Source organism: Peromyscus maniculatus, chromosome 4, assembly GCF_049852395.1.
Source record: "Peromyscus maniculatus bairdii isolate BWxNUB_F1_BW_parent chromosome 4, HU_Pman_BW_mat_3.1, whole genome shotgun sequence".
In the NCBI taxonomy this organism is placed as follows: domain Eukaryota; kingdom Metazoa; phylum Chordata; class Mammalia; order Rodentia; family Cricetidae; genus Peromyscus; species Peromyscus maniculatus.
The window spans coordinates 31,066,033-31,088,300 of NC_134855.1; the positions used below are offsets into that span (position 1 = coordinate 31,066,033).

The 22,268-nt window shown below is 47.3% G+C and overlaps 1 protein-coding gene across 2 annotated transcripts in view; it reads right to left on the reverse strand.

Annotated features, from left to right (window-relative positions):
• Positions 1-21,162, reverse strand: part of Cacnb4 (calcium voltage-gated channel auxiliary subunit beta 4) — a 258,374-nt gene extending 237,212 nt beyond the window's left edge. Inside the window, exons 1-2 of one of the 2 annotated variants that reach the window (XM_076569477.1) lie at positions 20,980-21,162; positions 20,455-20,538 (exon numbers count right to left, since the gene is read on the reverse strand). In XM_076569477.1, coding sequence (XP_076425592.1) covers positions 20,455-20,538; positions 20,980-21,039 — 144 coding nt within the window. In that variant the 5' untranslated portion in view covers positions 21,040-21,162. Of the gene's footprint in view, positions 1-20,454; positions 20,539-20,740; positions 20,936-20,979 lie in introns of those variants that run through there. The other variant, XM_006974241.4, reaches the window with a different exon arrangement.
• Between the last annotated feature and the right edge of the window lie 1,106 nt (positions 21,163-22,268).

Genomic DNA, 22,268 nt, shown 5'->3' on the forward strand with positions numbered 1-22,268 from the left:
AATGTTAAGTGTAAAAACAAGAAAATAAATAAATTACTGTCTCCTCTGGTTTCCATGCTACAGTGTTTAGTATCTCCCCAGGCAGTGGGTCAAGAGTCAGTACACGATCTTCATGTCTTTCATCTCTCCTTTGCCATCAAACTGAGTAGTCATTCTAGTGGAAAGAGAGCACCAAGCCCCGGATAATCCAGAGAGTAAAACTAGAACAAGTGAAAAGTAAGCCTGGGTTGTGGCTTGGAAGAAGCATTTACTACTGCAGCATCACCTAACCTGTCCTGACTAACAAATCCAGATTGGAAAGAGCCATTCAGAAGTTTCCCCCTGGATTACCTTGGACCAGCAAGCTTCATTCATAACTTGGAAGTTTTGAAAACTATTGGTGTCCCATGTCCACTCCTAGAAACTCTGACTTAATTAGGCTGAGATATGGTCCCGGCATGAGGATTTTTATACTTCTCTGGCAATGCTAACAGACAGCCTCTTTGAGAATCACAGATGTTGTGACCCACACAGCAATAGCTCCTACATGTTTGTTTTTATTGAACTGTCTGACAGTATGATAGGACACATTATCTGCTTGGCAAGATTGATGAACGAACTCTAGGGTCATCATAGGGTTTAATTACTTAGACTATGACTTACAATCTTACACAGTTTCAACTCTGAAAACGGAAGGGATTTCTCTCCAGTTTCAAAATAGGAACTACTAATACTTTTTCTAAACAACTATGTTTTCACCCCCATGGACATTTTAAATCTTACAAATGACCTAGAAAATTCACAGTCAAGCCAGTGAATACAATACCGTTGCCATGCATCCAATGTATTCAATATATCGTCTTATCTGTGTTTTTTCCTCGGTTCCTGTCATCGACTTATGATATTACACAAGATAACTTAAATCTCTTCCAGAATAAAGCAGGATTAAGTATATTTTTGTAGGAACATGTGCTAGTGACTGGAAGAATGGTAGGATGGCAAGGAGTCAAGTGGAGCAGGCTCCTAAGCAGAGCAGTCCACTAGGCTCTTGTGTCACTATTACAATAGACCTTCAAATAGGTGGCTTGAACAAGTCCTCACCATCCTGGAGGCCACAAAGGCCCACCTCAAGATTCTGGTAAATCCAGCTCTGCATGAGGGACCTTTACCTGGCTTACAGACAGTGAGTGGTCCTCTTGCTGAGTCCTCGCACGCCAAAGAGGGGAAATCCTAGTCACTTTCGCACAAAGACCCTAACTTCATCATGAGGCCATATCAAATTACTCTCTGAAGGCTGATTTGTCCAAACGACATCAAACTGTTCAGAGATTTAATACCTATGAATCTTTGAAGACAAAAACATTCCATCCGCCGGGCGGTGGTGGCGCACGCCTTTAATCCCAGCACTCGGGAGGCAGAGCCAGGTGGATCTCTGTGAGTTCGAGGCCAGCCTGGACTACCAAGTGAGTCCCAGGAAAGGCGCAAAGCTACACAGAGAAACCCTGTCTCGAAAAACCAAAAAAAAAAAAAAAAAAAAAAAAAAACATTCCATCCAAAATGCCCAGGCAATTTGGAAATACATGATGTCATTCCAAAAATATCTGCCAGAGTCTACTCATTAAATAGTTAATGTCACTTAAAAATAGAAATCCCTGCCTCATCTCCTGGAAAACGGGCAATCTTGCTGAGCTGTACCTGCAAACATCAGACCCCTGAGGGATGAATGGTATGCAGCAAAGTTAATACTGAAAGCCGTGCAGCGTCTTCAGATTACAAGAATCCACCTTGTGGTTCCACTCACCTTCAGCAAAGTTCCAATATGGCAGCTTCTGCTATTCTTTATTACAGATTTAAAGCCCCATTAGTTACTTGCTCTTCCTGGGGCTGTGCTCATCATAATAGCAGAAGCCACGGCGCTTCTCCTCAGCAGACTTCCTCTTAATAGCTTCCAGGATGCCTCTCTGAGAACCATCTCACATCTCACAAATACTTCACTCCTGACAGCCCATTCTATTCTCTGCACATCCTTTCATGCATATGCTTGAAGTTATAAATTCCAGTCCTATCCCAAATTTATCTCCTGCCTGTGATTTTCTCCATAGCATCTCTTTGCTACATAACAGGATGTCCTCACCTAAGGTTCTCAAGACACTGAAAAACCCTATGTTTTTCAGTCCATCTCAGCAGCAAAGTGACGCAGGCTTTCTACAAAAGCCAATGTTGGGCTTAGGATATGATACTCCCGGCACAGAGTGTTTGGGCATACTGAGAACTCTGAAATAAGGGAGACTGGAAAACCACAGAAGCAAAATCTCCCACTCTATCACCAAAACTCCTCCTTGCCAAGTTAGGCCACAGAATCCAAAACTTCTCTCCTCTGATACAAGCTGTAAAACCTAGGAGGGGTTGCTCTCTCCCTCATTCCAAATTGGTCCAACCCCTAACCCAGTAGAAAGGATTCTACAGAGAGAGGCCAGGAAGAATGCAGACCAGGATGGCCGGGTTTCCCATCAAGTCTATCATAGCAGAGCATACCTTTTGGTCCATTTGCAGCCCCATACAGCTGCCCATTCATCATCAAACAGAAGTGTATAAATGGTCTTTCATGGGTCTCCGGGCCTTATTTCTAAATTATATGTATTACATATAATTTGGATGAAAGGAAGCAAGCTTTTCTGCCCCTACATTATTGAATATCATGTTTCTTACCAAAATGAGTGAGTTGGTCACCCTCTGCGGACACAGACATAAAGTAGTCTAGCAACCAGGTTTGATGGAACCTTAGAAATCACCTAGTCAAACCCTCACCCTCATTCTACATAAAGGAAAACAGAGACCCAGAAATGCTCATTCAAGCAGCCACTGCAGAGTCAATATCTGGGTGGAATCCCAGTTCACTGTTTAGTCAGCTATAGGACACTTCACACATTTCCCTCATTAAAACCTGCAGCTCCAACAGAAATCCCAGCCCCAGATTATCTCTGAAGTCTTATTAAGGATGGATTTACTACCCAGGCGGTAATGGTGGTAGCTCAACCATGTGAGCATATGTTAACATCATCGAACTATCTATAAAAGGGTGAGGATGTTTATATGTGTTTTGTTCAATTAAAATGACAGTTAACCATCCAATATCCCAGGGAAGGAAGAAAAAAGAACATCCTCCTCTCTTGCCTGAGTCTGGCCTACTCTTGGTAAGCTGGTCCTCCCTACCCTCAACTGGGTCTAGGCCAACTTCAGCCTCATCACCAGGAGTAGCCAATTGCTGCTTCCAGGCCATGTCACAGTCACCATGTGGCTCACGAGAGTTGATTCCAGCTAACGAGATTCAAGAAACCTGTGTCTGCTGTGAGCTTCAAGGGGCTCGGGATATGTTTCCATAAAAAACAGATACAAACTTCCTCTCTTTTATTATTCCGCAGGAACTACTACAAGAGGGGACTGTGGATACGTGGGAGATCTCACAGCTACTGCTGCCACCAGGAGAGGGGATAAATGGAGGCCTCGGTTGGCACACAGAGCTGCACAGAGGGAATGTAGTGCCAAGACACCTGCAGGCGCACAGAGAGAGACCCTGAAGCATGGCGTCCAGTTCTGAGCTTCCACAGTGTGAACCAAGAATGCTACACTCGGCTTTAGCCAATCTTTGCTCGGTGTCTCTTCCTTTGCAGTGGGAAGATTCCTAACATATACAGTTAGAAAATAAAGCTTGAGACAGACCACGTTTGGTCTCATCTACTTTCTTAAGCTAGCTCCCTACCCTAGTTTGCTTTGTTTCCGTAATAAACACCACAAACTGAAGCGCAGGTGGAAAGGGTTTATTTGGCTTCCATGTCGCAGGTCACAGTCCATCACTGAAGGAAATCGGGGCAGGGATTTGAGGCTGGAACTGAAGCGGACCCCATGGAGCAACACTGCTTACTGGCTTGCTCCCAGGCTCAGGTTTGGCTAACTTTCTTATATCTCCCAAGATTACCTGTCCAAGGATGGCACTACTCAAGGTCAGGACCCTCCCACATCCATCATTAATCAAGAAAATGCCCCCACAGGCTTGCCCACAGTCCAGCCTGAGGGAGGCAATTCCTCAACTGAGGTTCGCTCTTCCCAAATGACTATAGCTTGTATCAGGTTGACAAAAGAGAAAAAAACAAAAACAACAAAAACCTAACCAGAACACTCCCATCAATGACTGTCTTTCTCCCTAGGCACCCCAAACCCCCCTATCTCAAGGTTTCCCATCCAGTATTGTTCCTTTCACCTATCCTTCCTCTCCTACGGCCTCACCACAAGGGTACATAGGTTGCCACTGAGCCTAAAAGGTGATATAGTTTGCCTGTATCAAAGCGAGCAGGTCAAGGCACGCTGTGGGAGACCTGCTATTGGAAGCAAGTTCTGAGTTCAGTTCTGAGCAGAAGCAGAATGATGTCTCACCCCCAGGGAAGACCCTACAGAGAGAGGCAGCCAAAGCTGCAGAGGCTGGCCCTAGCAAGGATCTGGGAGATGCAGGGCATGACCAGTGCCACATAAGGATGCAGGGGACTGTGTGTCCCGGAGATGAGGAAGTCTTGTCCAGGGAGACTGGAGAGCCCAGAGCTGAGAAACAGTGTCTTCGAAGGAAGCAGTGGCATTTGCAGAGCTGGAGCTGGAGCAGGATGCCTCCCTCCATGGCTGGGCAGCAGATTATCAACCAAGAGTGCTAAGGGCAAAACACTGAGGTCCTGTGTCTCCTCGTGGGAAAGGTGGCCAAGCCTAAGGTGCACTGTTGCTGCCGACACATGACAACATCTCCTCTTTCCCCATCCCACATGGGACATCAGTGATGGCCCGTGCACATAGGCTGGAGGGGTATAAGAGCTTGCAGATTACACAAAGGAGAACGTCCCAAGTGAAAAGGCAGAGCAGAGTGCCAGGACCATACCAGGGAAGGAGAGCAGTGTATGTGAGAGTGCTTCCAGGGAGTTCTGACGGATACATGCGGCCGCACGTGGGAGAGCTGGTCCCTCCCCTCACTGACCCCTGCAGTGCTGGTGTAGGCAGTGGCATGAGCACCTGAGAGGTCACCCCCACTCCTGCCGGCTGCTGGGGGGTGGAAGGAGGGTGCAGAGACCCAGGCTGACCAACTCAGCTACTACCCAGACCCAGATCCATTGAGGTGGCTCACCCCAACACTACCCTATCTATGAGCTGTTGGAGCACATGACGGGGCATGTCCTGCAGAACCTAACCACAGGCTCTCCATGACTCTGGGCAACAGCGGGGATATCTGAGAGGAGTCTGGGTGAGAGTTCCGTATCAGTGGTGTAGTAGAAGTCAGAGGCCCTGAACCAGACCCATGACTCACTGCAAGGAAAGCTGTTTGGGCAGAAGGGTGTACTGTGTGACACACAGCAGCACCCAGTGCCACTATGACAGACAAATATGCGATGGAGAGGCAGGAAAGATAGAGGCGCGGAGTGGGACAAGTCCAGCCTCAGCTGTGACTGGTGAAGAGAAGGCTGCAGTTGACAGAGGGGCAGGTCCTTGCCCAGAGGGTCAGCAACATGCGCTTTTTTTTTGGTTTTGTTGTTGTTGTTTTTGAGACAGGGTTTCTCTGTGTGGTCCTGGCTGTCCTGGAACTCACTTTGTAGATCAGGCTAGCCCAGAACTCAGAAATCCACCTGCCTCTGCCTCCCGAGTGCTGGGATGAAAGGTATGCGCCACAACTGTCCAGCATTTTTTTTTTAATCTTAAAATTTCTTTTTTGGGAGTTACAGGGGTGGAGGGCAGATATGGAAGGATTGGGAAATGAGTGGGATTGGGGTCATGATGTGAAATTCCCAAAGAATCAGTAAATATATATATATATATATATATATATATATATATATATATATATATGTGTGTGTGTGTGTGTGTGTGTTTATATATATAAAACATATATATATATGTTTTTAAAAAAACTGGGGAAGTATTATGATAACGGGAGTGACAGGAAGAAGGAGTCAGGGTTGAGTCCAAGACACCGATGTATGTATGCTTGGTTACCCTGCAAGTGACACAGGCCCAGGGGAACAGGAGGGGACATCGGAAATGGACTCAGGCAGGTGGACCTGTATTTTTCAACTACCCACACTGTTGTGTTGGCTTTCTTTTTTTTTAATGACAGTGAAAGAAGCCTGGGGAGAAGCAAGTCACGTGACAACAATACACGCAGGACAAGGGCCTCCTAAGCCCCTACAACCTTGGTGCTTTTTAAACAGGTTCCTCATTAACCCAAAGCAGCCTGAAACTCGTCACATTGCAGATGATGTAGGAAAAGGGAAGCAGTCAGGTGTGTGTGGACACGTGTAGATGGCGGGGGTGGGGAGTGGGAGAGGAGATGTGGGGGGGGGACAGGATGCGGGGCAGGAAGCCACACCTGTACCGTCATTCCTTCCACTATCTCATCTCACTGACCCTCCAGAGCTCTTCCCATTTCTTCTCAGCTGCTTCTACTCCACCTGGAAGCCACCCTGTGGTACAGAACACCAAGGTCTGTGATCCCAAGGCCTGTGGTTTGGAGGGTTTTACTGTTTTTGCTGTTACTTTAAAAGAGTCAGAGATGTGACAGGAAGCTTAGGCAATGGGGGACATCTAAGCCGATTCATAAACTGGGCATGTGTAAGTTTCACTGCTGACACTCTCTTTAAAAAGCACAGGAGAGCCAGGCAGTAGTGGCTCAGGCCTTTAATCCCAGCACTCAGGAGGTAGGGGCAGGTAAATCTCTGAGTTCGAGGCCAGCCTGGTCTACAGGCCAAGTTCCAGGCCAGCCAGAGCTACACAGAGAAACCTTGTCTGGAAAAACCAAAAACAAACAAAAAAAGCACCAGAGAACTTAATGCCACTTGAATCGGTTAAAGAGGCAAATGCTGTGTTATACAAACTGTAGCACAGTGCATGTTTTAAAACCAATGTCAATACTTTTTACTTTTCATCTTACATACACAAGAGAAATGTCTTGGATTACATTAAAGAATCGGAGGGCACTGCTACATGAAAATCCAAGTGCTCGACAGCACAAACCTTAACACAAAGACCAAATGAACCAAACATCCCCCCAAACTGAAGCACCCCTCAAGCTTTCTGAAATTAGCAGAGACTATTTGCAGCTGACCTATTTCTCTCCCACACAACTGTGTTGATAATTGACTTCTGTCCCCCAGGGAAGTACTGAAATATAACTGAGCATCACCTGCCACACAGAGAGTACAGTTCTGTACACCCAGTAATTCCCATAAATACTGTACTTAGATCTGGACTCACTCTACATCCTCTCTGACTGTATTTCTCAAGGAAGAAATATTATAATTATCAATGATGCATTATTATAAAAAAAAGATAAAATACAAGTATTTTTGAATTGCAAGTACCCTAGGTATTTCGAGTATTAAAAATTATTGAATTTGCCGGGCGGTGGTGGCGCACGCCTTTAATCCCAGCACTCGGGAGGCAGAGGCAGGCGGATCTCTGTGAGTTCGAGGCCAGCCTGGGCTACCAAGTGAGTCCCAGGAAAGGCGCAAAGCTACACAGAGAAACCCTGTCTCGAAAAACCAAAAAAAAAAAAAAATTATTGAATTTGTGGTGATAACTGTTTTATTGCTCTGACACTTTTCTTTTACCCTGTAGACAACATCCTATTACATAAAATTCCCCTGCAGCTGGAGAGATGGCTCAGTGATTAAGAGCACTGGCTGTTCTTATAGAGGACCCGGGTTCAATTCCCAGGAGCCACGTGGCTCACAACCATCTGCAATTCCAACCCCAGGGGATGGACCCAATGCCTTCTTCTGGCCTCCAAAGGCACTGCACACACATGGTGCACAGACAGACAAGCAGGCAGAGTATCCGTGCACATTAAAAAAAAAACACTTAAAAATCTTTGAATGTCTCCTGGAGTTAGGGGTCTAATTTCCATGAAATCAAATGGTTCTGGGGGGAAAAAGCAAACAAACAAAAACCACTCATCAATAAGAACACAGCTCCAAATAAACACAAGGGTGCCCCATCCCACTCACTACCATGTGGCCTGACACGGTTCACTGAAAGGCAAGCCCATTGGCAATGACAAGTCAACCCCACAAACAACCGGCTCCCGGGCTGCCAAACTGAATCCCTGAAACAAGGAACATGTCTGTGAAAAGAATTCCAGAAGAACATGCGTTACTGTGCACCTCTATTAACATGAAGTGGAGCGGACAAACACACAGCGTGGCTTAGCTGTCGCCCAGGTGTAGAGAGGCGTGAGTGATACTGGTGACAAAGTTGTGGGGGTGACGAAAACAGATCACCTTTCCCGTACACGTGTACACACACACACACACACACACACACACACACACACACACACACACACCAAATACAAAGGCCGGTACCGCAGACACTAAGGAGCACAGCCATTTCACCCACTTGTTGGAACCATGGTCAGCATTGAGCAGTTAACAACAGCAGCGGACCATTTGAAAAGATGGCGGGAAGATGAATTCATTTGCACAAGGTCCTAGGAGTTTTTACCACCGCTGGTTTTCTGTGTATTAAAAAAGAAATGACTAAAAAATTCTCCATAAGAAGTTTGGAAAAGGTATCATTTATAGACACCATCAGTGCGACCTAAGTTTGTCACTTCCGTTGATTCTGGCAGCCCAGGGGGAAAAAATGTATATTCTTTTCAATTTTATGTTTATAAAATATTTCCTCTCAAAACAAATATTGCTACAGCAATTAAGCTGCCACCCTGGAGAAAGATACATCTACCAACAGGGGAAGAGATAAAGTGAGAAATAAAGTCGGCACCATTTGTCATCTAAATGAGTAGTAAGATGATCCAGAAGATTCCATAGCTGTCAACCTAGTTTTACAGCTTCTACCTAATTAATGCTTTCAGTACCCCAAATACAAATACTGAATGCCATCCCTTCAGATTCAAGTAATTACCTCTATTCTATTTATGTGTGCAATAATCAAGTTATGTTAAAGAAACAGGAACATTTCCAGAAGACCCTGTTTACTTTAGTAAAAATGAGAACTACCGTCAAGGAATTCCAACGCGTTATTTATGTTCAAGCCAAGTGTCGATAATGTCCCAGTCTGCTCTGATCTGAATACAGGCTTCCATAGCGCACAGCTTGTTGTTATTGTTACTTGAAGGCAATAAAATCATTCCCTTAAAGTTGAATCTATACTGTAGCACTTGGTGGGGGGCACGAGGCAAACAGTTCATCTTGACACCACAGGCTCCCACCATGAAGTGGTGCTTCACCAGAGGCCTCAAAGCAACAGAGCCAAGTGACATGGTCTGTAACTTCTGAAACTACAGGCCAAAATGAGTCTTTTCTCTATGTCGGCGCGTAGGATCAAACCTAGGGCCTTGCACATGCTAGGAAACGCGCTCTACCACTGAGCTCCACCCCCCCACACTTCATCTTCTCTTTATAAGTCCATTATCTCCGGTATTTGTTGCAGTGACAGGAAGCCAACACAGGTCCTACCATGCAAGGTTTCCTGACGCCCCCATAGTTAAAATCCCGTGGACTGGACTCTCAATGCGCTTCTGTGAGAACTTCCAGTCTTCTAGAATGAAAAGCACGGCATTCTGCTTCATTATATTCTGGGTCCGTGAAGGATAATAGCATACAACTGAGAGGCCGGGACCATGCCAACCGTCTGAACCAGAGTGTTCTGACGGGGCTAACAGCATGACTCTTCCTAGGGCTCAGCAGTTTTATATTTTCTAATATGGAGAGGAATTAAAGAGTCTGTGGGTGGGTAGTTTTGTCTTCTCGTGGATAATGACGGAAATACTTGTATAACACACTAGGTTCAGCAGACAGAAGAGTCCGGAGTCTCAGCATGGGCCAGGTACACTTAACTGAAGGGCCATCTCAGAGGACTGTGGCATTATTTTGTTTGTGCTCTAACAAATAAAGCTTGCATGGAGATCAGAGTTTGGAGCTAGACAGTAGTTAGCCATAGAGGCCAGGAAGTGGTGGCATATCCCAGCACTTGGGGTCTCATGCCTTTGATTCTGTACTTGGGAAGCACACACCTTTAATCGCAGCACTTGGGAGGAGGAAGCAGGAAGATCAGGAGTTCAAGGCCACTCTGGGTTACATGAGATTAATCCAGTCTAAAAGAGAAACAGAGCCAGGTCATGGAGGCTCACACCTTTAATCCCAGCACTTGGGATCCCATGCCTTTGATCCCAGTACTTGGGAGGCACACATCTTTAATCCCAGCACTAGGGAGGTGGAAACAGGAAGTGATATGGCTGGGTAGAGAGAGGAATATAAGGCAGGAGGAGACAGAGCTCCCCCTCCCTTTCAGGCTGAAGAGTTGGCAAGGTAAGACAGTGGCCGTGGCTGGCTCCTTTGTCTGTCTGACCTTTCAGCATTTACCCCTATATCTGACTCTGGGTCTTTATTATTAAGACCAATTAGAATCCAAGCTACAGAGGAGTAGTTCGAAGTCTATAGCCCCTTCTCAACACATACCCTCGGGCTGGGCAGAAAGCTCTGGCAAAGGACAGGCAGACAGAAGCTGCACTATTCCAAAATGCTGGAGAGCGCAGCAGGGAGGGTGCCACAGAGTGGAATGTGGGCTGCATGCCCTCTCCCCAAGTGCCAGCAGGCGCTCTCCAGTCTCCAGTGATGCTGAGTGAGCCTCACATGGCCCACCTGAGTCTGAGGTTGGACAACAAAACCCAGAAAGGGCAAACTCTAAGGGAGACGAGCTCAGAAGAACACAGCCACAGCTGGGAGACCAGGAAGAACACAGCCACAGCTGGGAGACCAGGAAGAACACAGCCACAGCTGGGAGACCGGGAAGAACACGGCCACAGCTGGGAGACCGGGAAGAACACAGCCACAGCTGGGAGACCAGGAAGAACACAGCCACAGCTGGGAGAGCGGGAAGAACATTATCACAGCTGGGAGAGCGGGAAGAACATTATCACAGCTGGGAGACCGAGAAGAACATTACCACAGCTGGGAGACCAGGAAGAACATTATCACAGCTGGGAGACCAGGAAGAACACAGCCACAGCTGGGAGACCAGGAAGAATACAGCACAGCTGGGAGACCAGGAAGAACATTATCACAGCTGGGAGACCAGGAAGAACACAGCCACAGCTGGGAGACCAGGAAGAACACAGCCACAGCTGGGAGACCAGGAAGAACATTATCACAGCTGGGAGACCGGGAAGAACACGGCCACAGCTGGGAGACCGGGAAGAACACGGCCACAGCTGGGAGACCGGGAAGAACATTATCACAGCTGGGAGACCAGGAAGAACATTACCACAGCTGGGAGACCGGGAAGAACATTATCACAGCTGGGAGACCGGGAAGAACACGACCACAGCTGGGAGACTGTGGTAAAGATCCGGTCGGCAGATGGAAATCTCATAAGTTAGTACATGGGGTGGAGAGACTTCGACCCAGTGGTCTGACTAAACAACAGTCTCCTCAGCTCAGCCCTTGTTTTTCTACCTTGACGGAGGGGTAGCACCCCCGGGAACTATACTGTATGGGACAGCTGGTGGAGCCGTGAGCAGGTGGGGGCAAAGGCAAAGGCCTTCATTTTCAGTCCAGCTTTCCACACAGTGTTCTTTACTTTCCTAAGAAGAACAAAGCTTGACTCAGAATTTATTCTAAATGCCAACAAAATCTTACCATTCTAAACTGAAGAACACATAGTTGTTTATTCTACAGAAATGGAATTTAGGGAAGGCCCTATGTGCAGAACATAGAAAAATAAAGAGGTGGGGAAAGACTTGGAGATAAATGACTGGGTAACTGGTCAGCTATCCAGTATTTGATTTCTCCACCACAAATCTCATCCATTCAACTCCATGTATTCAAGCCCCAAAGCAAGAACAAAGCAGGGTTTGCCAGAGGGATGCCAATCAGTCTCTTCCTTGCTTGAGCCGATTGCAGTTTGGGAAGCTCCATCCTACAGAACATTCTCAAAGGAAGTGTGAAGGTTTTCTTAAAGTTCAGTTTAACTGGACTGTACCATTTAGGAAGCAAGACCCACCTTACAGCACAAGAAAGAAACTTCCACCTTTGTGGATGAAAATACTTCCTTACCATCTGCTGTGCAGTAGCTAAAATATAGAAAAGGGTGATGGCCACATGGCCGGCTCGAGGCTCCTCCCATGGCCCAGCCCTGAAGGAAGCTTCCCAGGCTCCCAGGCAAGCTGGATCCCCCTCCCCACCCCAGGACGGCCAGTGGGCAACCGGAAGGGAGAGACGAGGTATCTCTCTTCATGTTCTCTGGCCCAAGTGGCTGCTCTGACAGAGGCAGCATCTCCTTATAGCTTTTGCCTCTCCCGGCTGGGTTCCTCTGGGTCCAGCACCTGACCATTTCCTCCATAGCTTTCTTGAGCGACAGTAATGGTGGCTTGGGACTGAAGAAAGGGCTCCATCGTTTGAGCACTGGCTGCTCTTGCAGAGGACCTGGGTTCATTTCCCCAGGACCCAGTTCGCAACTGTCTGTAACTCCAGTCCCACGGGAGCCAATGCCCTCTTCTGACCTCCTCGGGAACCAGGTGTGCACAGACATGCATGCAGACAAAACACCTATATACATAAACTAAAACGAAATTAAACAAACAAACAAAAAACCCCAAACATCGATGGTGGCTTCGTGCTGTAACTAATTTCTGGGCCCAGTTTCTAATCTTTCTCATTACCTATTGAAATATGTTTCTGTATTCAAGTCCAGGGGTGAGGGGATGGGGGAACACAGGTAAGTTTGATAGGATGGGGAGACTAAAACAACAGCTAGTTAAGTAAACAAACAAATAACTAACCCTTTGTGAACTGTGAACACACAAGCAAAAAGGGTCATCCATGATAGAATAAAGTAAGAAACCCAGGCTCCAGACCTTCCAAATCATGCTTTGTTCCTCAAAGCATCTACACAGAGTAAGGACATTTCTAGAACCAGGCCCACACCTATAATCACAGCAGTTGAGGAGGCTGAGATAGGAGGATGTAGATTCCAAACCAGCCTGAGCGACATAACAATTCCCTACCGCAAAAGTAAAATAATTAAATGAACTTGTGAAATAACTGAGTATTCCAGGCTTTAAAGAGGAATGAACCCTGTATGTCCTGTGTCCATCTTCATCACCCAGGCTTAGTGTGTTACGGTGAAAATAAGGAGTGTGGGCCAAGGCTATCTCAGGTCTATCTCTAGCTACCAGTGTGACCTTTCCCTCCTATGCTGGGCCTATGTTCTAGTTATCTGATAACGAGAAACTGAAGGATTTTGACTTCTGCAATGCCTTCCTGTTCTAAAACTGTGTGACTCTAAGTTTATGGATAAATTTGGCCTATCTGCATGCCTCTAGGCATATGATTATTCTTAGAGCTGTGCACAAAGCAGGTACCTTCTGTTGATGAATTCCCATTGCATCAGAGAAATGTGTCTGTAACCAGTACCCAAATTATAACCCAAAGAATTCCTCTGCCAATTTGTTTTATTATAGTATCAACTCAGAATCTGCATATGTTTTCGATCTGCAAATACAATGTGGGTTCACTGAGTCATTGTAAGGATCATCTGATTAGCATACCCTAAAATACACGAGGTTTCCACAGACGGCCGCAGCCACGCCATCCGCTGCACAAGCTCTTATTTCTAAATGTGATGTCATTATGTCTGTGGAGCCTCTTTCTATTCTGTTTGTTTGTTCTGTTTTTTTTTTTCTGTTTGTTTGTTTTGCTTTTGTTTTGGAGATGGTGGTCTCACTTTGTTATCCAAACTGGCTCCAAACTCTATAGCTCAAGAGATTTCCCTTCTTTAGCCTCTTTGGAGCTGGGACTTCAGGCATGTACTACCACAGCACCAAGTTTCCTATTCTTAAGTGGCAGAGTTTCCTATTTTTATGCCTAAAATTCATCAGATAGGACCAGTGGGGTGGCTAAATTCATGAGATAGGACCAGCTAAAGAGTAAGCCATGTAAGCCTGATGACCAGAGTCCAATCCCCAAAACCACATTAAAGTAGAAGAGAAACAGCTCCAGTAGGTCGCCCCTTGGCCTCCACAAGTCCACCAAGGTGCGCGCGCGCGCACACACACACACACATACACACACACACACACACACACACATTCACGCATGCGTCCATCCATACACACACGCAAACAATACATTTTAAAAAATAAAATTAATCAAATACTCTTCTTTGTACACATTTATGAAACATTTATTTATCCTTTACTCTGTCACATAAAATTGTAATTTATAATATGGTATTAATGCTGAATTTAATTTGGTTTTACCCATTTCTCTTTATTCACATGGAAATTGACCTTCTCACTAGATCAAAAATACTCTCCAGGGCTGGAGAGATGGCTCAGCCATTATGACTACTTCCTACTTTTTCAGAGAATTAGGGTTGGGTTCCTAACACCCCAATCAAGAGACTCACAATTACCTGTAACTCCAGCCTCAAGGATCTGATGCCATCTTCTGGCCTCTGAAGGACATTGCATGCACATGGTACACATACAGACATGCAGGCACACAAACATTCATATCAATTTAAAACATGAGTAAATACTCTTGGCCAGTGAGATGGCTCCATAAAGTATGCACTTGCTGCCAAGCCTCGTGACCTGGGTTCAAGCCCCGGGACCCACAAGGCAGAAGAAGAGAACCGATTCCTACAAATTGCTCTCTGATCTCCACGTGTCTGCTGTGACAGGTACACCTAAGAGCACACAAACACACTAAATACATTTTTTAAAGTGTTTTGTTTTGCTTTGTTTTAGACACCCTCTTGGGAGGCAGAGCTGGATTGATCCTGAGGGTGGCCAGCCTGCCTAGCCTAATTAGCAAGTCCCAGGTCCCAAGGAGAGACCCTGTCTCAAAATGCAAGTTAGATGGCTCCTGAAGAACAGCACTGAGGGTTGATGGCGGCTTCACTTGCAGACACGCATGTGCACATGCACCCACCCACACCTGCACACACACACACACACACACACACACACACACACACACACACACACTTTCCCTTTTCTCTCCTTCAAAGGGAGTAGACACTGGAGCCCATTTTACCTCATGCAAAGTGAAGGTTTGCTTTTGAAACTGAAGCCTAGGACAGTTGCAGATGCAGTCTTTGCCTCTTGGGATGGTCCAGCTTAGACTCCAGCCACCCTATCACCAAAAAGTTCAAACAGCCATGCAAGGCACCTGGGGGAGGAAAAGCAACCACCACCACCACCACCCACCCACCACCACCACCACCACCACCACCACCACCACCCGCCAAAAGCCCCAGCAGAGCTCTCAGCTGGTAGCCAGCACCAACTGCCAACCACATGTGTGAGGCTATTTTGGACCTCCCCACCGTCCCTGTGCCCACATAACATCACACAAAGCAGAAGAGCTGTCTGGTCAGTGCTCAGAAATAAATTGTTTTAAGCTATGAAATTTTTTTTTTTGGCGGGGGGAGGTTTGTTAGGAAGCAATTTCTTCCTTTCAACAAAAATTCATCCTAAACAGAGGATGGATATCCTCTTCATTCATTCCAATGGGCATGCACTGAAAACGGGCGATGCTCAATGTCAAGGATGCAAAGCTGAAATGCAGACATTCCTTCACCCTCCTGGTACTCAAGTCAGTCAGGGACAAACACTGAGAGAGATCTAAGTCCATCTTGAATTGCAGTGGAGAGGTGCTATGAAAAATGAGCACAGGCCCTTTGTTTTAGAAGCACCTACTTAGAAAATGGACCTAATCGGGGAGCTTAGACCCGGAAGTCAGACTGAACTCCTAAGCTCAGGCAGGAGGACTGTCATGAATTTGAGGCTAGCCTGTGCTACAGAGTGAGACAGTGGACAGTGAGAGAGAGAGAGAGAGAGAGAGAGAGAGAGAGAGAGAGAGAGAGAGACCCACAAATCTAAACTCTCAGGTCTTGAGGGATATTAAATGCTATTTAGGCCAAGAGAATAGTAAAGTCCTCCACATGGGTGCTCAGGAGGTACTAAGGGCCTGTGGCGGGAGGGTGGTGCATTTAAGCTCTGAAGCCAGACATAACAGATTAGAGCTGGGGATGATGCTCTTACCAGATAGAGACCAGACCCTACGAAGGGCTTCATAAGAAGCAAACAAACTAACTCCCGATTAGATTTTCTTTTCAAACCAGAGTGGAAAGAGGACGAAACACTCTGCCGTTCGTGACACAGGTTCTGTGAGACTCGGGCACTGTAATCCTCGGTGCACAGTCACTGGTCACTGTGCCTGCCCGCTGTCACCCTCACTGGACTGTCTGTACCCTCTCTGTCTCCCCAACTTGATGATAAAACCTCAGAGTATAAAATCTAAGCCCCTTCATTCTTCTCTCACGGTGTCCATCACAGAGCTGGATGCAAAGCAAATGCTAAAGTGAGTCACAAACACATGATCTATCCACAAACAGACTGTCAGAGACCTCCTGGGAGAAAACCCCATGACCACACTGAGAAAGCCATCCCGTGATAGCGGCATTCGTTGGAAGTTCTTTCTGTAAAGCATCATGCCCTTCTAACTTTAGCCAGCTCTAGAATTGTATCCTGTGTGACGAGCAAGGGCACGTCATCAGACTTTGTACACTTTGGGAGGTCCCAGGTGTAAGCCATTTCTGGGTGACCTCTACCGTCAGACTTTGTACACTTTGGAAGGTCACGGGTGTAAGCCATTTGTGGATGCTCTACCTTTCTCTCCTTTCAGTAGCAAAATACTTCATCTCCTCACCTTTCCTCAAAGAAGCCATTGAGTGGCTCCCTGGATTCATTCCAAACCCTCATCTCTCCTAAATCGCGCGAGCTAGCGATCTAGCAGACAGGGAAAATAGCAAAGACTTCCCTGGATGAAGCTCAGAGGAACGGCAAAGCTGCCTTTGGTTCAAGTCTGAGGGTTTAGTAACAATTGGCCTGGGTATGTAGAAACTATCAACCACAGCTTGCCCCTCCCAAGTATGGACAGCCTGAGACTGCCCGCCACAGAGTGCTCAGAAGACTAGCTGAGCTCTCCTCCTTGTGCCAAATGTAATAGTTTCTGAGTAGTATAGCAAGTGTCCTCTACCAGAGTGAGCACAGCTCACCCAATCCTCGCTTTTCCACATGTATATCTGTCAGTCATTTCTTCATTCCCAGTCAGGTTTCCAGGACCAAGCTGTGTACAACCAGGCAACCTCTCTCCACATCTTTGTTTGCAGACCGGCTTGTGTGTATATGCCAACACTTCCGTATATGCTCACACACACACACACACACACACACACACAAAGGCAACAAAACACTTACCAGGTCAAAGAACTTAAACTTTTCATAATTAAACATGCAACTACCTCTTATTTTTTTAAAATACATTTTATTTTATTTTTATGTGCATTTGCATTTTTGCCTTGGATGGTGGGGTCCCCTGAAACTGGAGTTACAGACAGGTGTGAGCTGCCATGTGGGTGCTGGGAATTGAACTCGGGTCCTCTGGAAGAAGAGTCAGTGTTTTTAACCCCTGAGCCATCTCTCCAGCCCGCAACTACCTCTCTTATGTTTGTCCAGTCTTCCATATTTGAAGCAACATATGGAAATTCTTCTGCCCTTAAATGATAGGACCAAGAAATGAACAACATTATTTTTATGGATGTTATTGTTTGAACATAAAGAATCCTGTCCCCGAAACTCATACATTGAAGGCTTGGTTCCCACAGTCATGTTCAAAAGTGCTTGGGTCCTGAGGGCTGTAATCTTGTTAATGGGATCTTCCACTAATGAATTCATAGCTGAATGGGGTTTTTGAAGTTCATGGAAACGGTAGGAGGCATGGCCTAACTGGGGGAGGTAGATCTTCAGGGTCATGCCCTTGAAGGGTTTACATGGTTCCCAGTTCTTTGCTGCTCTGACCCCAAGTCTCGCTCTCTGCTCCAGCTGCCTTGAAGTCAGCAGCCCTTTGTCAACTACCCTTGACACAGGCCTCACCACAGGCTCAGCCAAGTGACTGCAGGCAGAAACATCTGAAGCCACAAAGCAGAACAAATCTATTCTCCTTTAAGTTGATCCTCTCAGTATTTTATCTCAGCAATGGAAAACTGACTAAGACAACTGGTATCTTTCCTGTCTCCTGGAGTAAAGCATCGAACAAAACGTGAAACATCACCGGGAAATTCCATCACTTTCCAGTGTGGAGAATTCAAAAGCTGCAGAGACAGCTCAAGGGGCGAATGTGCTTGCTGTCAGTGATTGACAACTTGAGTTCAATCCCCAGGCTCTCATGGTGGAAGGAGAGAAGAGATTCTGCAAGTGGTCCTCTGACCTCCAGGTGCACACAGCAGTACGCCCCCCCCCATACAATCAATCAGTCAATGTAATTTAAAATGTTTAAGCATTTAAATACTAATAAGTTACTGTCATTCTTTAGAGGGTTCTGTTAAAGGATGTTGTGCACGTGTGTGTGTGTGCGCGTGCATGTGTGTGTGCATGTGTGTGTGTGTGTTTGTGTGTGTGTGTGCATTTGGGAGAAAACTGCTCAAACGCATTCAAAGGGTGCTATTAAAAAGCCATTTACAATTATTTCTCATTTCATCAAAAAATATGAATCTTTCCTTTTGAAATGTAGCCATTTAGAGGTCTATATGGTGCTATTTAAATGAGATCATGTGCAGGAGTGTATTGTGTCATGAAGTTCCCCCAAAATAGATACTGTCTTGTGCCAAAATTAAGAATATTGTTCATTACAATTAATTCCTGAATTTGGATCATTTCATGAAACCAGTACACCTAGTTTCAGAAAGATTTATGAACTATATTTATTCTCAAAACCTGCACTGGTCTAAGTAACCCTCAAAATTACCTTTGCAATATATTATTATGTTGTTAAGCCTGCATACAGCAGCCCACTCAGAGAGAGAGAGAGAGAAAGAGAGAGAGAGAGAGAGAGAGAGAGAGAAGCTTCAATCATTTACTGACATAAGTTAGGAAAAATATTAGACAGGATATTGTTTTGTTTGAGCTCAGAATGTGCGGTGGTAGTGTAAATTTAAAAGTATTAATCAAACAACTCACAGAATGCACTGCTGTATAATTAGTATTTCCAAGAATCTGCAATAAGAAAGCACTACCAAAAATAAGCACCAACAAAATAAACATCAAGAACTCAAAGAGTTGCATAACTCAGAAATATTTTAAGCTGAGCAATGGGTTCCCCTTATCAAATGCACAAATAATCCCGGCTCTGCAAAGAGGGCAGAGTGTGCTTTCAAAATGAATTCCGAATCCAAATAACGTATGAATAATAACGTACATGCTTAGTGCACACCACACTGAGTTACAAATTGATAGCCATAAGTTCTGTTTCTGCAGAAAGTACAAACATGCAAGGAAATATTACCCAAACATGCCTTATAGACCTTTTAAAAGCGGTCGGAGCCCAATTTCAAGTCTAAATCGTATTATACTTTGAAAATATGTTTAAACTAATTATTTAAAAAAAAAAAAAAAACACCGTGGCTGCCATAGTAAATTATAATCACAGGACACCATGTTCTGGGTGACCTAGAGAGAAAAAGTATTTTTCAAAGTCACTCTAGCAGCCAGGGCAGAGCCTGGGATAAAAGCTTCTTGGGGGCAATGACCACAGTCTTCCTAATCCACCTGCAAGGAGCACACTCCAAAGAGAGATTAAGGTGAGCCACTTCTGCATCCTTCTCCAGCATCCAGCGGCTCCGGAGGTTTTATTGGTAGCACTGGGTAGCGCGAAAACTGAGGGTCGATTTGCTTCCTCAAGGTGACAGGCACCTGAGAACTGAGCATTACTAGCGACCTTCGGTCCGAACTACTTGTCCCTGACCACGAGAAAAGCACCCGAAAGCCAGCGCAAGATTCAGGGCAGCCAGACCCTGGGAACAGCGCCCGCGCTGGCTTATTTAGGTCTCACCAGACCTCTGTCCCTGTCAGTCCGTAATTACGCGAAATCAAGGAAGCAGTGCCAAAATGAGACTAAACTTTTCTGTTCAAAGTGTCTTTCTTTTGGCCAGAACTCAGAGAACTCTCTCAAGAATGTGCAAGTATTCAAAATAGGACAAAGATTGGAGAAATCCCCTAACTCTCAGCGCGCATCAAATCAGGTCGCCCAAGTCCCGGCGTGCACCGAAGGTGGGCCAGGAACACTTCTAGCTCCTAAATTCACTGTCCGCGACCAACGTCCCTGTCCCTTCCAACCCAAGTCCACAAGCACAAACTAACTTCCCGGAGCGACAGAGAGACGTCGAGACGCGAACACTAGGAAGCCAGGGTACCAGGAGAGGTGGAACAGAGCTGGAAGCGGAGGCTGGGGTGGCTGGACCCCAGGACTGGGAAGCGGAGAGCAGAGGGACAAGGACCGAGCCCCAAACCCCCGAGCGACACAAACCGTGCTCCGGAGCAGGGGACCGCGCTGGGTCCCGGCTCCCCGCGGCCGGGCCTCCTACCTGTCTGAGGATGAAGCTGGTGGAAGTAGTGCTGCCATCGGATCTTTTCAACCTGCTCCTCCGGGTCGTGGTGCCTCGGGCCACCTGAACTCGACACACCGGGGCCAGAAAGAAGCCAGTGAGGACCGCAGCGCGGAACCGGGCGGGCACGCGAGGCTGGAGTCCTCCTGGGAAACAGCGCCCCGGGGGACCCCGAACCCCGCGCCCTAGTCTCCCCGGTGCCTCCCAACGCCCCCCACCCCACCCCCTCACCCCGAGCTGGGCGCCCCCCGCCCCGAGCACCCACCACATCCATTAACAAAGCGTCGCGGGTGCGGGGTCCGAGTCCCCGGCATCGGCGACAGGAGGCTGCGGACTCTGGAGCCCGAGCGAGCGCTGAGCCCGGGAGCGGGGTTAGGAGGAGGGGAGGAGGGGGAGGAGCGGGCGGGAGGCGCGGAGGAGGGAGCCGCGGCTCGGGACCAGCGCCCCGCACTCGCGGCACCAAGGCGGGGCGCGGGGCGGCGCGGGTGGAGGAGGGGGCGGTACCTGCGAGCTGGGGGAGTGCGGCCCGTCCGCCGCCCCGTTCTTGGCGTAGGAGGACGACATGGTTCAGAGGCGCCGCATGGCCCTGGCGGTGCGGTGGGCGGAGGGTGCGGGCCCCGCGAGGCCCGGTGCGGGCGGAGGGGGAGGCAGGACTTCCCCACCCGGCTCCTGGCCCCGCGCCGGCTCGCGGGGCGCCGGCTCGCGGGCCGCCTGCCCGCACTTCGCCGAGCGCCGCACCTTAAAGGGACCCCGGCGCTTCCCCCGCGCCCTGGGCGAGCTCCAGGCGAGGGGGCTTCTCCGCTCTCGCCTCGCCTCGCCCCGCCGAGCTTTAGGGAGAAGTGCTCTCCCACCCCGAGAGCGCTCTAGCAGAGGCTTTCCAGAGGATGGAGGGAGGGGAAAATCTGAGATGGGGGTGGAAGGATTAAAATAGTCTGCACAGTTTAAAATGAGACAAAGGTGGCACGGTTCATGAATCAGGACTTGGGGAGGGAAGCTGGTGCAGTGTGGCGGGGAGTGGGCAGAGCGGAGCCTGTGTGTGTGTGTGTGTGTGTGTGTGTGTGTGTGTGTGTGTGTGTGTGTGTGTGTGTGTGTGTGTGACTTACATTTGAAAAGGACAAGACTGACCCCTCCTTCCGCGACTTACCTCATCACCCCACTGGGGTAAGGCACAGGGTTTTGTGATTTGCTTTTTATTAGTGGGTTTTTGTTTGTTTGGTTGGTTTTGGTTTTTTATTGGTTGGGTAACTCTACCCTCAGAGCCGCGAGTTACACACACCCAGGCAGGCGTGGGAGAGCCTGCCAGCCGGAGTCTGACTGGAGATGCAGCCCCACTGGAGACCAGCGTGTACTAAGTAGTTTTGAAGGTCACAAGACCTGCTAAAAAGCAGGAGTTGGCCACCTGCCTCCCATTGGTACAGCGGTTTCCAGGAGAAGAAACTCATCCCGAAGCCGTACACACACACACACACACACACACACACACACACACACACACACAACCTTGCTTTCCTTCTGCAAATACATGCAGATGTATTTGAGATCAAATTCAGAGCAAGGGGATCCTAGAAGGAAGAAATTTGAAGTAATAAAAAGAGGGAAGAAAAATATGTGAATTAAAAAAAAATAGGTTCTATCTATAGTTACCGCGGGAGAGATTCATCATTAAAAAGACATCAAATCGCTAAGCCGGTCCCCCTCAGCCTGCGTTATAGTGTTTTATTTACTTATAAGAACGACTGCTATGCTTATTTTTCCATCCATTACACACCTTCTTTACAGTCCCACCTCTTCAC